Source organism: Artemia franciscana, chromosome 2 (assembly GCF_032884065.1).
Source record: "Artemia franciscana chromosome 2, ASM3288406v1, whole genome shotgun sequence".
Classification (NCBI taxonomy): domain Eukaryota; kingdom Metazoa; phylum Arthropoda; class Branchiopoda; order Anostraca; family Artemiidae; genus Artemia; species Artemia franciscana.
In genome coordinates, this window is record NC_088864.1 from 63,669,224 (window position 1) to 63,688,314 (window position 19,091).

The 19,091-nt window shown below is 33.6% G+C and overlaps 1 protein-coding gene across 8 annotated transcripts in view; it reads right to left on the reverse strand.

Annotated features, from left to right (window-relative positions):
* Positions 1 to 19,091, reverse strand: part of LOC136043925 (hexokinase-2-like) — an 86,329-nt gene that overhangs the window by 7,588 nt on the left and 59,650 nt on the right. For 5 of the 8 annotated variants that reach the window (XM_065728979.1, XM_065728980.1, XM_065728977.1 and 2 more), the window contains exons 9-10: positions 10,002 to 10,070; positions 5,497 to 5,642 (exon numbers count right to left, since the gene is read on the reverse strand). In XM_065728979.1, the coding sequence (XP_065585051.1) occupies positions 5,497 to 5,642; positions 10,002 to 10,070 (215 nt within the window). The remainder of the gene's footprint in view (positions 1 to 5,496; positions 5,643 to 10,001; positions 10,071 to 19,091) is intronic. The other 3 variants (XM_065728984.1, XM_065728982.1, XM_065728983.1) reach the window with 1 other exon arrangement.

Here is a 19,091-nt window from a genome sequence, read left to right on the forward strand (position 1 = left end):
ATATTTTACTAATTAATAATATTATTAGTTTTTAAGATTAATATTATTTTTGATTATTTTTTGAAGTTAATAAATTAGTTGATGACATGCTGTACTGCTAGTCACAGTAATTGGATAGTAACCAGCTGGGGGTATGGTTAGCCCATATAACGGACAAATATTTTCCAGATTAATGCAGGAGACGGAGAACACTTGATTCATCAGTAAATATGATCACAATAGCCTTATAATACTTCTATCACAAGCCGCACCAAATATAATTATGATTCTAATTTCATTGATGATATAATTTACTCCTAGTTACATTAATTGGATAATTACCAGCTATAGGGGTGATAAGACTATACAACAGACAAATATTTTCCAGATTAATATAGGAGACAGAGAACACTTGATTCATCGACAAATATGATCACAATCACCTTATCATTCTTCTATCACAAGCCGCATCCAATAGAATAATGATTACACCTAATTCATTCACAGCATAATGTACTCCTAATTAATTGGATAATTACCAGCCATAGGGGTGATAAAACTATACAACAGACAAATATTTTCCAGATACAACATTACTTTAGAAGACAAACAATATCTTATTATCAGCAGAGGTTGTGACAGTCACTTACTAATACTTTAAAACAAGTTGAACCCAATAGCAGAATGTCTGCACCTAATTATTTAATGACATAGTATACTGTTTGTCACGGTAATTGGATAATTACCAGCTACAGGGGTGATAAGACTATTCAACAGACAAATATTTTCCAGATACAACATTACTTTGGAAGACAAACAATATCTTATTATCAGCAGAGGTTGTGACAGTCACTTACTAATACTTTAAAACAAGTTGAACCCAATAGCAGAATGTCTGCACCTAATTATTTAATGACATATTATACTGTTTGTCACGGTAATTGGATAATTACCAGCTATAGGGGTGATAAGACTATTCAACAGACAAATATTTTCCAGATACAACATTACTTTAGAAGACAAACAATATCTTATTATCAGCAGAGGTTGTGACAGTCACTTACTAATACTTTAAAACAAGTTGAACCCAATAGCAGAATGTCTGCACCTAATTATTTAATGACATAGTATACTGTTTGTCACGGTAATTAGATAATTACCAGCTACAGGGGTGATAAGACTATTCAACAGACAAATATTTTCCAGATACAACATTACTTTAGAAGACAAACAATATCTTAATATCAGCAGAGGTTGTGACAGTCGCTTACTAATACTTTAAAACAAGTTGAACCCAATAGCAGAATGTCTGCACCTAATTATTTAATGACATATTATACTGTTTGTCACGGTAATTGGATAATTACCAGCTATAGGGGTGATAAGACTATTCAACAGACAAATATTTTCCAGATACAACATTACTTTAGAAGACAAACAATATCTTATTATCAGCAGAGGTTGTGACAGTCGCTTACTAATACTTTAAAAAAAGTTGAACCCAATAGCAGAATGTCTGCACCTAATTATTTAATGACATAGTATACTGTTTGTCACGGTAATTGGATAATTACCAGCCATAGGGGTGATAAGACTATACAACAGACAAATATTTTCCAGATACAACATTACTTTAGAAGACAAACAATATCTTATTATCAGCAGAGGTTGTGACAGTCGCTTACTAATACTTTAAAACAAGTTGAACCCAATAGCAGAATGTCTGCACCTAATTATTTAATGACATAGTATACTGTTTGTCACGGTAATTGGATAATTACCAGCTATAGGGGTGATAAGACTATTCAACAGACAAATATTTTCCAGATACAACATTACTTTAGAAGACAAACAATATCTTATTATCAGCAGAGGTTGTGACAGTCGCTTACTAATACTTTAAAACAAGTTGAACCCAATAGCAGAATGTCTGCACCTAATTATTTAATGACATAGTATACTGTTTGTCACGGTAATTGGATAATTACCAGCTATAGGGGTGATAAGACTATTCAACAGACAAATATTTTCCAGATACAACATTACTTTAGAAGACAAACAATATCTTATTATCAGCAGAGGTTGTGACAGTCGCTTACTAATACTTTAAAACAAGTTGAACCCAATAGCAGAATGTCTGCACCTAATTATTTAATGACATAGTATACTGTTTGTCACGGTAATTGGATAATTACCAGCCATAGGGGTGATAAGACTATACAACAGACAAATATTTTCCAGATAAAACATTACTTTAGAAGACAAACAATATCTTATTATCAGCAGAGGTTGTGACAGTCGCTTACTAATACCTTAAAACAAGTTGAACCCAATAGCAGAATGTCTGCACCTAATTATTTAATGACATAGTATACTGTTTGTCACGGTAATTGGATAATTACCAGCTATAGGGGTGATAAGACTATTCAACAGACAAATATTTTCCAGATACAACATTACTTTAGAAGACAAACAATATCTTATTATCAGCAGAGGTTGTGACAGTCGCTTACTAATACTTTAAAACAAGTTGAACCCAATAGCAGAATGTCTGCACCTAATTATTTAATGACATAGTATACTGTTTGTCACGGTAATTGGATAATTACCAGCTATAGGGGTGATAAGACTATACAACAGACAAATATTTTCCAGATATAACATTACTTTAGAAGACAAACAATATCTTATTATCAGCAGAGGTTGTGACAGTCGCTTACTAATACTTTAAAACAAGTTGAACCCAATAGCAGAATGTCTGCACCTAATTATTTAATGACATAGTATACTGTTTGTCACGGTAATTGGATAATTACCAGCCATATGGGTGATAAGACTATACAACAGACAAATATTTTCCAGATACAACATTACTTTAGAAGACAAACAATATCTTATTATCAGCAGAGGTTGTGACAGTCACTTACTAATACTTTAAAACAAGTTGAACCCAATAGCAGAATGTCTGCACCTAATTATTTAATGACATAGTATACTGTTTGTCACGGTAATTGGATAATTACCAGCCATAGGGGGTGATAAGACTATACAACAGACAAATATTTTCCAGATACAACATTATTTTAGAAGACAAACAATATTTTATTATCAGCAGATGTTGTGACAGTCGCCTACTAATACTTCAAAAACAAGTTGAGCCCAATAGGAGAATGACTGCACTTAATTCTTTAATGACATAGTGTACTGCTTGTCACGGTAATTGGATAATTACCAGTTATAGGGGCGATTAATACACACAACGGACAAATGCTTCAAGACACATCATTACTTTAGAAGACAAAGAACAGCTTATTATCAGGAGATATAGTGACGATTGCCTGACAAAATTTCTATGATAAGCTGTAGCCAATAGAAGAATGGCAGCACCTAATTGATTGATGACATAGTATAACCCTAGTCAAGAATATTGATTTATTTGTAACTTGATGTATTAAAAATACGAGAATGTATAAGAAAAAAAAATGCCAGGACTGGTGTCGATTTAACTCTAAGCAATGTAGTAATTTTTTTTTAATTAAACAAAAAAATGCCAAGACTGGTGTTGATCTATGTCTAAACAATGCAGTATGTTTTCAAATAAATTAAAAAATGGCAGGACTGGTTTCGATCTATGTGTAAACAATGTAGTATTTGTTCAATGTTGATTTGAGAAGTTCGAATAGAAATACATTTCAGAAATTAGCCTGAGTAGAACATAATAAATTGAGAGGACCAGAACCGGCTGACAAAAACATCGATCACACTTAAACAGGAATTGACATGGAAGAAGAGGGCAGTGGCACAGAATTCACTTGAAACATAAATTTTCTCTCCATAAACCTGAAACACAATCTTCTTGGATTTTAGCAAAATGTATCATAGCCAAATCTATGAGTGCAACATCAAACCCTTTTTCAGTTCCCTCTTTTTTTCCTTTTTTTCCTCTCCTTTTTCGTATTGTTTTTATTTGTATGTGTATTGAGGTTGTAAGCCCGAACAAACTTCACAATAACAAATACTATGTGCAAAAACTGGACAAAAAATCTTATGACTTAAAGACCTTTACCCTGGGGCTTTGGGGTAGGGGAGTCATGTTATATCCAAAGGCATAGTTATTGGGTGTTTTAACTATGATGAGAAAAATGGCTATCTCAAAATTGTGATCGGACGACCTTAGGAAAAAAAAGGTGGCAGAGGATGGGATCAGGTTGTAGTATAACTGTATTTTTACTACAGTTGTAGTAAAACTACAAATGTGAGAATTTGAAAATAAATTTTGGAACAATGCAAAACGTAAAGATTATAGACTCCTCCCCCCTGACACACACACACAAATAAGAAGAGAACACTGAAAAAATTCTCATGTGAGGGTATTAGGTAAGAGATACTGACCAAAGCGAGTCGAGTTTAAAGAGATAAAAAAAAGGCTTCAAAGCCCCAGCTTGCCAACTAAGAATTTTTTTTTCGTAAGTGTTAGAATATATACATTGCTAAAATTTGGATCATTTGCTTGTTTTGTTTTGTTTATTTATATTCATAAGCCCATCTTTCTCTCTTTCTCTTATATGAACCTCGTCGAGGCTAATTCATTGAGAAGGTTTTTGCTCACTGTGCTATGCACCCGTGTTTTGATAAATAACTGATAAATAACTTGATAAATAACTTGATTTGACAAAGTAATAAGTATAAGCAAAGAATTTTTCATCTCTAGGAAGAATGCGTCAGTTTTTCAAAGAGCATCTGATATTTTGCGATCTTTTATATCTTATTTACCTTTTATATCATTATATACCTTATATAGTATTGTTATATACCTTATATATACGTGATATATATAGCATATATATCTTATATACTGTGTGAATCTTTTTCCCAGAGTTTTCTCCACAATTCTAGCTCGTGAATGACATCCAATCCATAGACCCGCAATGGTTTTATTTGTATGAACTAATTCTATTAAAGAGATCTTAAGCAAGTGGAGGGGGTGAATCTTTTTCAGTCAAATGGTGGTGGGTTTGCTTCAAGAACACGTATGTCCAAAAAACTGATTACTTAAGCCAGAAATGGAATAACGAGAGACACTTTCCAAAATTTGCTGACATCTTTGGCCAAATGATTATTCCTATAGTTCTGTTGTTCTTTGTTTTGTTTTTTATTTTAGGCTTTGCTGAAAATTCCTCCTCAAGGCCTAGATGTGTGGCTATCGCTGTACTTTTTTAAAGAACTCTTGAACAACATGTTTTGCCTTGGACTTATGGCATTTAAGATAATTTAGAATCCGTGACAGCTAGGCAGCCTAGAAGGTATTAAGAGTAATTAATTGCAATGCATTTACAATTGGTCCTATAATGGCCAAGTACTTGGCAATGAGTTGTGTTGGCCCCTGGCAGCTTGGTGGTGTGGTGCGTTGTTAGTAGTAGTAGTAGTATTGAAATAGGATAAAAATAAGGCATTATGATTAAAGAAATAATTTAGCTTTGACACCTTAAACAGAAGAGGAGTATACAAATATCTTACATATAGCGAGAAGGATGGCAGCCCTCTCTGTGACGGCAAAACAAACTTGTTGGAGAATCTTTAAATCATCACTTCCGTGTTCGATTCCAAGTTCATGGAAACAACTCTCAGAACTGACTGGCCTTGCGAGTTTCAAAACGGCATCTCTGAAAGATTACAAATTATCTTTGAAACCAGTGAATATAAACAAAATGAATTAAAACTACCAATTTGGGGATTTGGATACCTAATAAAAATAATACTGTAAAGATGCGCAGGAGAAACGTGGTGTTTCAGTAGGGCTTTATTTCGAGCGAGCTAGCGAAGCCGGCTTATCTTTTTGCGCTATATTTGCAAATAGCGGAAAGCCTTCAGACCGATATTTGCGAGAAGACAAGAATTAGCCAAACTTCGACAGGCTTGTTAGTGGAAAGTAATCCTGATTAGTGGTTTTTAGCGCCAAATTTAAATTGACCTATTCATGTATTCATGGCCTTAAAAACTATATATAGGTTTCACTATTTTCTCTATTTTGTAAATCAATAAGTTCAATAAATGAATAATATTTTTAGGGAAACCTTGCAAATCTTAAATAAGACCAAACTGATGACGGTAAACTTGTTTAGTGACACAACCTGATTAGGAAAATGTGAGCGTGGCAGTTTTCAAACATCTTGCTTTTTCAGTAAATACCGGTGAGGATTTTTACTAGCCCATCGTACAAACTTTCCTCGCTTTACATTAACTAATTACGATTGACACTTTTTTGTTATTTAAACACCGCTTGTCGCGAATCGGTCCCTTATATAGTTGAAATCAATAAGCAATAAAAGTTTTTTTCCCGACAGTTGATCTGGGTAGTTAAGTGACAATATTTTCAAGAATGGATCCAGAGTCTCAATGATTCTCCGTGAAGGTCTTGTGCAGTATCTAACTAGTATCCTTCCCCTTCCAAAGGACACTGACCTCTCAAAATTGCTCAACGATCCTTTAAAATTACCAACAAGGTCTTTGTGGGATCCACAGTTTAAAGATATACCAGTAGCAACTTCTTTTTCCAAACATGACACACATTTGATACCGTACGTTTAGACCATTAGGATATACGTCAGAACCTTAGTTTAGTTGCTACTACAGTAGAGAGAATATATACAGGTTTTACATAGGCTTATCGTGATGTGTACATTGGAATCACGCGTGCGCAATGGTGGAGTTTGAATCTTTTGTGGTTTTAAATCTGTGTCACATATTTTTAATGGAGAGCATAGCCTTTGTCGCTACTGTACATATTCTCTCTAGTGTCTTATGGTCATGAGAGAATCATTAACGTCCACTATGGTATCGTGGGGAATGAGATAAATATATATTTGTACATGTATCAAAATTACTAGCGGAGACTATTAAATGGAGAAAAATATTTTAGGAACGAAGAACAATAGTTTAAGGTTGTTTATAAATTTTTTAACATTATATTCTATCCCCTGAAACTGTATAAAGTTTGAAATGATACGCACTTTTCTCAATTGATATTATGATACCGTATCCGGGAGTGTGGTGAGTTTTTAAAATAATTCTGCCCATGGAGTAAAAATTTATGTCCAAGGGTTTAATAGATTCATTATGTAGAAAGGTTAAGACATATATACATAAACGCAGCTTCAAATAGCATCGCACTTTGATAAGACCCAGGATCTCTTCAATTAGTCTTTAAGATCCATTAAGAGATTTGGTCTCGTTTTGGTCATCTGTATTACAACAAGCTGACGCTTACATTTCGTTTCGGTAAAATTCTAGACGAGCGATGCTACTATATCCACCCTATCCTTATTTAGATTTCATTGAAGACAGGTAAATCCGACAATTGTCAATATTAATTTTAGCAAAAAAAAACATTTATAGAAATATTTATACTTTTTCTTAGGTTCCTGGTTTTGAAAACACCACCTCTTGGATTTCCAGCAGCATTTTCAGCTATTTCAAGTTTCTTACTGAGATTTCAAAAAAATAATTTTCAAAATCTTTAACACAATGTCAATCAGGATTGACAGAGGTATGAAACTCGGAACGTTTTCTTTGTCCCTTATTTGAGCTGCAGATCTATTTCTGAAGATTTTGTTTTTATAAAACGCAAATTTTCAAAGGCCGTCAAAGGTCAGGGTCCTTTGGAGGGGGAAGGGTAGGAGTTGGATACTCCAAGAGACCTTCACGGAGAATCATTGAGACTCTGGATCCATTTTTGAAAATATCATCACTTAACTCAACTACCTTCCAAAATAACAAAATATCTCATTGTCTAAAATTTCACTAGGTCAAATATATTTTGTCAAGGTTTAGATTGTCTGTCTTCTGATTTACCTATCTTCTATCCAATCTTCTGAGCCCAAGGAATTCCTATGGGGCGAAGAGAGTAGTTTAACAATACCTTTTCGAGGGATATTTTAGGCCCTGGGTTCATAAAAAGCCCTTTATCTAGAACCTGACCTTGGATCTCAATTGTTGTTATTATTTGTATTATTCAGCTAGTGCAACCGTTTAGTTTTGATGACCCTACATTCAACAAATCAATTCATACTACCCAGATCAACAGCAGTAGCTGAAAACACAGTTTGATTAACAATTTTACAAAATAAGAAATAATGGAAAAACTTGCTATGGGATCCACAATGTTGTCGCTTCAAATTTTTATGAGTCTCGGTGGAATTTTTGGGACTTTGGACAAAAAAAATAGTTTGTATGTGTTACACGAAAACGGGGATACTTGTAAAGTTTTGAATTCATTTTCCAGCTTTAAGAATTTTAAGAGAAAAACTTTAGAAACAGCAATTATTTTTCGAAGAAACAAGAATAAATAACCCAATAGTTATTTATTTTAAAGAAAATAAAAGCAAAAAAAAAGACAGAAAGAAGAAATAACATAACTGATCACATACAAAGATACCACCAAGCTAAACAACGCATCATAAAGCTTTAAATGATGTACGATATATCGTAATATATCGATATATCGTAATATATCGATATATCGATATATGTAATGATATAATATATCTTAGGAAATAGCTTCTAAAAGGGGGTGTTACTATCCTTCAGAGTTCATTTAAGCCCCCAGCAGGACAGAGGCCTTAATGACCATTAATAGATCTTAAAAAGGACACTTATTATTTGTTTTACAAATGTTTTCTCGTGGCATTATGTATCTTCAAAAATTATGTTTTTAAACAGAAGAATTATATACTTAAACATTCAAAATAGTTTAACATTTCAGTAAAGACAGGCAAAAATATTAACGATCATAACGTTTTTAATCATAAAAATGATAAATAACATCTTATTACAAAAGGAAATATATATCTTGTATATGGGAGCATTGCAATAAATATTTGACGCATGTGTCAAGATATTGTACTTCTGTTCTTTTGATTTGGTATGGGTCCAGTTGCTTTTAACTTTAATACTTGAAAGCAAGAAAAATTCGTTTTGAAAGCAATCTTGTTTCAATAAGTAACTCTTATTATTTTAATTTTCAGAGAATTAACAATAGTTATAGAGTATTTTAGAATATGTAGCCTTTATAGAGTATAGTCTAATAGTTATATCTATTAGGATTTGTGCTAAGAACTATCAAATTGACAGCGTGAATTCAAAAGGAAATTTTTTACTCTTAACATGAGCTTAACAAAAGTAAGAGAAGTCAGAATATATTATTAATGTTTTTTTTTTTTTTATTGTTAAGAATAAATGGAATGTAAGAACATTTTTTGTACGCATCCAAGATATCATTTTTATGAGCCCAAGCAGAAGAAATATCACATTTTGGATTCAAAGAAAATTCTGAATATATGAGTAATCAACTAAGCCAAAAGAAAGCAGAAACAGACAACATCCAGAGCTTAATTTGTTCGAGGGGGAGGGGGGTATACATCTAAATTATGCAAAGTTTCAAATCAGGCATTCCAAATTTATTAGTTTTGAGTCAGCCAAAATCTTGCTTCTGCTATAAATGTCTTTCAAATATACTTGAATTTTTTAATTATCTGATGTCAATCGAGTTTAATATTAAACTTTAACGCAACATTAGATATTCATATCCTAATTACAACGAAATTGAAAGTTTTGCTAATGTTTACATTTATTAGAGTTAAAGCTGCTCAAACTTTTAACCTTATCATTTGGGCCTTAGTTAAGGGATATTTTACATTTCATCTTTCTACTGTTTTCTATCATTTGCAGTTGAATTTCCCCATTTAGAGTCCAGGAAAATTTCTACATTTATGTGCAAAGCTTTTCCCTTTTTCGTTGGTACTTCGTAATGTTAATATACTAACAAAAGATTATGCTATCTAACAACATTTTGAAATTGCATAGCTGTTTTATTTATTCATAGGGGGAGGAGAATTAGAGAGCCAAAGCAGATCGTCAAGGACGTTTTCACCCAGTCCCTTTCACAAAGTTTACACCTATGGCTTTCTGATCTCATAAACAAACAATACAATACACATATCCCCATATATGCACAGAAGACATACTGATCCAAGTGTTTTGCTGATTCCTCCGACTGATCGGTTGGAATATCACCTTCAATACCCATACTAAATCTACAAGAAAAAGGTGGCGTTATTATTGAAGCATCACACCTTGCATGACGTGCAATTTCAACCGTTGTCAGGATTTGTATATAAGGCTCGTGATTGAGACATATCAGATGTCTCTAGTGTGTCCATTGCCATTAATTTTTTTACTTTATCACAACTTAAGAGTTCTAAAAATACGCTGAAAATATGTGAAAATAAGTAGATTTTCTGTTTTTAAAATAGGTTTTGGTTATTCTCTAAGAAACTGTCTTATTAATATCACAATTTTGGCTAGGTACAGATCAGAAACTTATGGTTCAGCTATTTCATGATCGTATGCCTTTGGGGCGTGTTAGTTGTAAGCTTGTTATATAATAGTTTGTTAATAGTTTATAGTTTGTTAATAGTTGTTAGTATAATATAGTTGTTATATTATAGTTTTTTAATAGTTTGTATAATAGTTTGTTAATAGTTGTTATATAATAGCTTGTTATATAATAGTCTGCTTCACAAATAACATAAACCCTAAAATACCAAGGAAAGAGAAGAAAGAACTGATAGTTGGAATTCGTTTAGTTAAAACTCACACAGACATATTATATCTACAAAACTAGGCAAAAATTCGGGATTCAACTTCTAATAAAAAAAAGACCTCAATTTAAGGTAATGCAGTTTTTGGTAATATGGGGGCGAAAATCCGAAAAAAGAAACATGGACAAAAATTTAGCAGAAATAAGTTTGAGCAAATTAGGTAAAATCTTAGAAAATCGCGAAGTCAAATATGAATACACCTATCGTAGGGCCAGGAGGTAAAAACACTTTATTTTGAAATTTTTAGTACTTTCAGCACCTGGTCTCTTTCATTTCGTTTCATCTATTTAGCAGTCTTAAACTGATAAAAAAAACACGTATATCTCCCCAACCATTATCTGAGAAAATCCAATGTTGTTTGAATACCAGAGTAGCTATTACAGATGGTTTTCGGAATGACCAGGAGAATAAACTACTACATACACTACCCCCCAATTTTCCCTAAAGAAAATTTGGTTCCTAGAAATCTTCCCAGAAATTAAACCTGCATAAATGCACAAACGTTAACAGTAAACAAAAATACTTAATTTTTACTCAGTGTTAGTTTTCTGGGAGATTTCGGTACACCCAATTTTCTTTCAAAGAAATTTGTAGAAGTCAATAGAAATTTGGAAAAATTTCGAAAGCTCTGGAATAAACTAATAATGATGTAAGTCCGCTATATTACATAGACAAAGTTTTCCATATTAATTCCTGACAATAGATTACTCCAGACTTTTCTTTTTTTTTTACTTTGAACACAAAAAGGTAGATTATCACCCCACACCACCACCCCCCTGTTACAGGCCATAGAGCTATGAGGTGACTGATGTCTTGTCTTCATTTTACGCTTAAGGATTTTATATTACAGTTTCTTGAAAGTACAATTAGTATTTCCGTGTTAATTGCAATACGAAACAACAATATTTCACAGTTAAACCAAATCACTGGCGATTTACAGAACTATTGCACAGAAGAGTAGGCAGATTTTTCCATGCGCTCGGGAAAATGTCAATAATTAACATTACCCACCACCCCCTAAACCTCTTAGACTCCCCCTTCTAAACCACTTAGACTCCTCCTTTAAACCGCTTAGACTCACCTGCCCTTGGCTAATCTTTGCATAAAAAAAAATAAAATAAAATAAAATGATCTCCAATGATCTCCCAAAATGAGCAAGGTTACCACCCCCTAGTGATTCATCCCTATTTCTAGTGATTTTTTTATTGCCTAAACAAAAAAAAATCACAAAATTTTCACGTAAACTACTAGATTTTTAAAGAAAATCACTAAATTAACCAGAAAGTCACTAAAATCTAGTGATTTTTCTGTCACTGGATGGCAACCCTGCGCTCAAGACATCTTATGACCACCAAACTTTTAAATACCTCAAAACTTAAAGCTACAAAATGTTGAATTTTGCCTACTGCAATAATTGAAAATTCAAATAGGAATGGAGGTAAGCTTACACTAAGATACAGCAATATCTATTATTGCACTGAGCTAGCGAGACTTGCGCCTTTGGATCAGAAATGAATCCAGTGTTTATTTAAATTGCCATGCAAGCATGTCCTACCAAAAATAACAAGCACAACCCTTGACAGTATCGCACAAACTATGAAAGAAAACAATCTATAGAACTAATTACTAAAATAAGGAATTAATGCTATAGTGAAAAAGAAAGTTATATGACTTTTTGGCTATTAATTCTTTTTTGGGAAAAATTATTACTAATTCTGAAAATTTTCCAATGTAATTCTTAAAACTAACAAATGCAATCGAAACTTTACTAGCGTCCGTTTTTGGTGTGACATATACGAACTATATATTCTTCCCAAGGCCCCGAAAATTCCACTAAAGCACATACAAATTTGAAACACCAGCGCTGCAGATGCTATAAAACTAGTTGAAATCCTTAACTGCTCACCGTTTTCTATTGCAATTAATAAAGGTATTGACGTGGCAAGACTCAAACAGCTGGTAGTCTGTTTCACGTTTTCAAAAAGGTTCTTTGTGATGGAGGTTGATCTGCTAGATATTGTTAATTGAGCAGGTTCAGCTTCTTCAAAAGAAGAATGCAGGATTCAGTTCAGATTCAACAAATGTAATGATAGGGCAGAATCATTCAGTGGTATCCATTATCAGAAATAAATTTCCTTCGGTGAAAATGATCAAGCACTCATATTTTATGATGCCTTTGACCGTGTACTATCCAGGTTACAAGCTACACGAGGAGCTTGAGAATATAATCATTCTGTGTATAGAGTAGCAAGGTAAATTCCTCCGGAGGAAGTTCATATTTTTGCTGATTGTAAAATGCGCAAAATTCGTGCCCAAGGACAGGCACATCGGTTCTCTGTCAAGCAGTGTATTGACAGAGTATTTTTACAATCGTCTGCTCTAAGCCTAAGCTTTACAGTACTTCCCTAAATCTCTAAACCTCTCCAAGAAATCAGCTCGTTCTTGACAGTCTCAAGAACACATGCAGACAGGTAAGGCTGGAATTTGTGGGTTATTACTTGGGTATAACTACATCTTATTATGTACTTTTTCGAAAGTGAACATTCTTTGTCTCATCGGCTCAAGGAGGGAGAAGTTTTTCTTTCAACTTTACGAGTATACATTTTGTAAAATCTGTCGATATGCTTGGGATAGATATCACCACTGCCAATGAGTATATGCCTCTTAATCAAGTCTATCTTGGGGTTGCTACTGAGTCTACCATGCCGGACCTCATACCTTGTAATTCAAATGGGTCCAATACAGTACTTTTGGATACTTACAAGTCACCCTTCAAATTTTAAATAGAAGAACTAAGGCATATTTAATATGGATTTTACTTCATTGGTACTGCATACTAGAAAGTAGAGATTTTAAAACGAGACAACGCTCAATATTTACATCTTCACTTCCATCTTAACCGATGCAATTTCTATGGAGTGGTCTCTTTCTGATATTGGTGCAGACTGGACAGCCCAGCAAATGGTTTCTCTTCCAGGTGGAGGGGATGCTGGTGTTGTTTCCCCCTCTCGGGTACTGAAAGTGTGTGCTGGCATCAGAACCCATCTTGAAAAGTAAGATTTTCCAACCGAGCGTCTTTTGTCAGATCTTAAGGAGATGGAAACTATCAAGCAGAACATTGTTTCTCCTGAAACGGCAAAATCCACGACCCAGTGGAAATACAGCACGAAGAGGAAGAAAATTGACACAGACACCCTTGAGCTGGATGTGGCACTGGAAAAAGAAAGCTGGCTCTAAAATCAGATGCATATGCTGCTGAAACCTGCCAACTGTTTTCCATGTCTGAGGGTACACAATATAATATATTCAACTGACTTCTATTTGATTTATACGTAGTTCATGTGGCTACTTGCCCAAATTTGCGATAGGAAGCTTTGTATAAAAAGCTGTCTTAGTTGTAGTTTTGCAATTTGATTTTTCTTTTTCAGAGAAAAAGTAAATAAAACATTGGTCGTATATCTTATTTGAAATATAGTTCATATCAGCTTATTCAGTACGTATTCAGCACTAAATATTAGCCAGTGACTCTTAAAAGATTCTCGGGACTTTGATTATTTTATATATTCGGGAGTGTGTGAGGAATTTGCCGATTTTGAAATAAGCCATGTTAAATTGTACCTTCTATTCATACTATAGAAAGCGTTGCAACCATGGCAGAACTGATATCGAGACAGTTGAGCAGCTCATCAGAACTGATATCGAGACAGTCCTACGATTGCTCATCAGAAACCACTAAATATTTTTGTAGTTTTTGTAGCAGGATTTTGGACTTCTAAAGCAGGGTTTTTCAGAATTTCAAGATTTCTGGCAGGATTTCTTGGGGGAACACTGAGCATCGTAGCGGTCGAAGTGGAAACACTGACCATCATAAACGTTTGGTAACTGAGAGTGTCACTTTTTCAGCCAAAAAGCGTCTTTCTGTTCCACTTGGCTATCTAAAACTATAGCTATTAACGAGATACTTTTAACTGAGGAGATACCCAAGGTTGAAACTGCAAGCAAACCCTACCTTAGTTTTGTAAATCTGGCCCAGTTTTAAGGGCTCTCTGAAGCCATCCTGGGGGTTATCATGCTAAGATGACATTGAGATAAATATTTTTTGGAAAATATAAATTAAAAAGCTATTTAGGTCTAAGACCAGTGTTTTTCTGCACGAGCGGAGCTATTTTCAAAATGATGACATTTAACAAAATAATATAATACCAAAGTTCTAAAAATGTGAATGATATCAAACTATAAACACTTTCAAGTTATGAAATATAATGATAAAACTAAAGGAGTAAACAAGCGAGGTTCTAAAGCAAAATTGGTTTCATTGTGGTATAAAGTGACGAATTTGGCCCAATGCCACTAAATTCGGTAATATATCAAATACTGTACCCAGTTTATTTCTGCTATGACAGAGGATATCTGTATTCGTCAAAAGCAAAAACACTACTGGCCAGCGTTACTAAATACTTTTGGCGAAGAGTGTCATTTTTCGTAATAAAGTCCGCCATAGCTACCAAAGCTGCTCAGTCTAACCATAGAAGACAAAGCCCTTTCTAAACCCAAGAGCTTAAATATTTCTGAGGCAGTTGGGAATTATTTTTCTTCTGTGAAGTGATGAAGAGCCAAATGCCGTGTAGGAGATAAAAGAGTATTGACAAACAGGATACTGGCAAAAACAGAAATAAAATGTACACGTTTAAATCCACCAAACCTTTGTAAAAGTTAGCGATGAAGTTAGTCAAAGAGCTTTCAGAGTAGTTAAAAAAAACTACATTTACGGAATCAGGACACAAAAAACAACATAATGACATTTTACAATCATATTTACTAAAGCTAAATTTTCCTCCTATAAAACTAAAAAAGAAAACTGTGAGAAATAAAAATATCCAAGTCTCAGCCACAGACGTCGATTTCTGTTCATTCAAATGTACTGTACTCAAAGTGTTTATTAAAGTGATATCATGCATATCACATATATATTTATTTTTATTTATCCGTATTTACATTAAGTGGAATACCGTCTTACCGTACTAATGTGTTTATATTTAAATACTGGCAAATATGAAAGCTAAAATTATTATTTATGCTCACTTTATTCAGAATCTTATATTAGCACAGTGGACAGATCTTTGATTGGCTTTAAGGGGTCCAAGGTTCAATCCCAGCTGTCGCAAGTTAAGGCACAGTCTTGCTAGTTGTCCCTTTAAAAAGATCCTGCAACTGAAACGTAAACAACAGTCGACGTTCCGTGTGCTATCAATGGCTCTGGCGAATCCTAATCGCTTTTCTTAACATTATTGGACACATTTTGAAAAAGTCTGTTCAACTTTAAATTATTTGTTGATAACCTACGTCGAGCATTCACGCTTTAAAGATTGTTATATTTGTTGTTGTATTTTATGTTTTATAAAATACAAAATTCGCTTGTTTTGTGTTTTTATAGTTGTTTTTGCTTTGGCCAATCCTAATACCACTCTCACTCCCAAAATCAGTCGTGGAACTATCCTGGAAACCTATGAATCAGGATTCCAGAGAATCAGAATCCACAACAAATACTAAAACTATGGAACCATAAAATAAAACAATATAGTCATCCTTAATTTTATATTTAGAAAACATATATCAAATAATAGTACAAAAACTTTAATAAATTTGAAGTAATATTTTTTATTTCAGTCAGCTAAACAAAGGTTCATTTGGACAATCTTAGCGGCATTCCTGATACAATCGCATATTCCTTGTTAACTGTCAATCAATAACAATGCAAACAAATTCCAGTTACACTAAAAAAGTTACGAAACAAAAGTTTTTTTAGAGATACGGGCACGTACGTAAAAATTTACGATAGAACAGGCGGAAACTCTCAGTGGCAGTTGGGATAGCCTCAAAAGTATATAAAAACCTACAGATTGTTTGAAATTCTGTAAAAAAAAAAATATAAAGCAAGTCACGGAACTTGAGATATTTCGCGGGTAGGGCTTTGAAGGATCGGCTCCAACATACATACCCAAAGATTTTTTTTTAATTTTTTATTATTGATGCCCATTTCAGATAGATGGTAATATTTAGAACATGCTGTTCGAGAAATTTCTTCAGAATTTCAGAGAACATGGTAGTGCTGAAAGTCAACAAATTACGGGGAAAAGTAGAATAGGTTAGATGGTTTTTATGGAAACAAACGCCCTCTTTTGAAAAATTCATCCTAAATTATGTCGTCTCTATTTCCAAAATAAAAATCTATCATAATATATTTTTGTTTCAAAATATTCGATTTCTTTATCAATTCTTTTTTTTTTACCGTTCACTCGGTGGGCCAATTTCTCTCCTTGCAGATAATTACAAAGCATTTGTCAAGATGTTTTCAAATAAAAGTCAAATTTTCTGTGGTTTCCCGGATAAATTATCCTAGAGACTAAAATGCCCTGTTCTCTGATTCTCTGGGAATATGGAACAGTATTTTCTGCGCTAAAGACCCATGCAAAACATCCTATCAGTCAACTTGTCAACAAATTGGTTAACTTATCTTCCATGGACAACATACCCATCGCCTTTCTTTAGAGCAAGACACATATTCTAGTGTATTTTCCAGACGATTTGAGACTGTGAATAATTATCAGATTAGAAACCAGGAGAAGGGAATGAACTTTCTCCGATTGAAACAACATTCTGAAAGTCTTCCAATACCGAAACTTACCACAACCATGATGAACTGCAAGGGCTGGAGCAACCCAAGCGGCAGATGCTTCGTTGGAAGCAATCGTTTCAACCTTTGACAAAAATAAAACAAATGAGAAACGCTTTTGCGAAAGCGAACGCAGCATAGGCCTTTGAAAAATATTTTCAACTTCTATTTCATCCCCTGCTTCGTGTTCATAAGAAAATCTTATTTACAAGACCAGGATTGCAGAAGAAAAACTTGAATACCGACAGATAAAATTCATCTCCACAATTGAGATGCTTGAAGCTACAAAGAAAATTTGCTGAGAAGGAAATGAACAGTTGAATTGACAGCGTGTCAAAGTTCGTCAAAGGAACATCTCAATTCAAAAGTCGGTTTCATCAGACGTCAGTGCCACAGAGTTGGAGCAACTCGTTTTAACAATTGAGCTCAAAGGCAAGCAAAGAACTTCAAACATTATTATATAGAAAATGCTTCAAAATCTTGTTCGATAAGCTGACTAAGATTTCGCAGAGTAAAAGGGGCTCGACTTGCCGATGCCCAGTACCCAAGGCATTAGTCTGGTCTCTTTAGGTAGCAAATTACTTATTATAATGATACTTTTTAGACTAAAAGGTGCTGTAGACAAGGTTTTTAGATTAAAAGAAATGGAAGGTTTTTGTCAAATATAAAAAAAAATTATTGGATAATGCATATACTAGCATTTAGATTTGTTATGGCGTTCTGATATTTCTTTATTCATCTGTATGTCTAAAAAATTTATGGTTTATTTCATAACTACGGATTTGCTTCTGCCTCCTTTTAGTATTAAGATTTCACTTAGTAGCAATCTAGTAATCAAGCAATCCAGTCTTGTTTGCAAATTAAATAAAAAAAAAAGTTTTTTTTTTTTAATTACAAGTAAGAGCAACATTGAAACTTAAAACGGACAGAAATTATTCCGTATATGAAAGGGCTTGTCCACTCCTCAACATCTCGCTCTTTACGCTAAAGTTTGACTCTTTCTCACAACTCTACTTTTTAAAATAATAAAAAACTTTACAGGGTTCTCTGATCCCCTGAATTTGACGGCGTGATTTTCGTTAAGATTATGTAACTTTTAGGGGGTGTTTTCCCTGTTTTCTAAAATAAGGCAAATTTTTCAGGCTCGTAACTCTTGATGGGTAAGACTAAACTTCATGTTTAAATTTATATATTTAGAATTGGCATAAAAATGCGATTCTTTTGATGTGACTATTAGTATCAAAAATCATTTTTTTTAGTTTCGGTTACTACTGAGCCGGGTCGCTCCTTACTACAGTTTGTTACTTCGAACTGTTTGGTGATTAGTGACTTCAACTGTTGCATTTGCTACCGTTGAAGGAGCATTTAGCAAACTCAATTTTGTTAAGAAACAGCTGAAAACATCCATGATTGATTCTCAGATAGATTCCCCATATAGACTATGCAAGACAATTACTTCCACTATACCTAAATAACATTGCTCAGGAAAGGTCCATTATAAAGAACAGACAAATCCGACTTAGTTTCTTCTTAGTTGCGTTGCGTATTTGCTCACGTGGCATTTCATCTTCATTTCTTGTTTGTTTCCGTAGATAAGCATCAATTATAAAAGATTGACTATGAACTTTTTAAAGAATGGAGAATCGTTATTGTCTATAAGAATGATTTTCTTGTGTATCACCAAGATAATTGTCTATGAACTTATTTAGTAATATATTTGGTAATATTGGGTAATATTATTTGGTAATATTGTCTATGAACTTATTTGGTAATATAAAGCC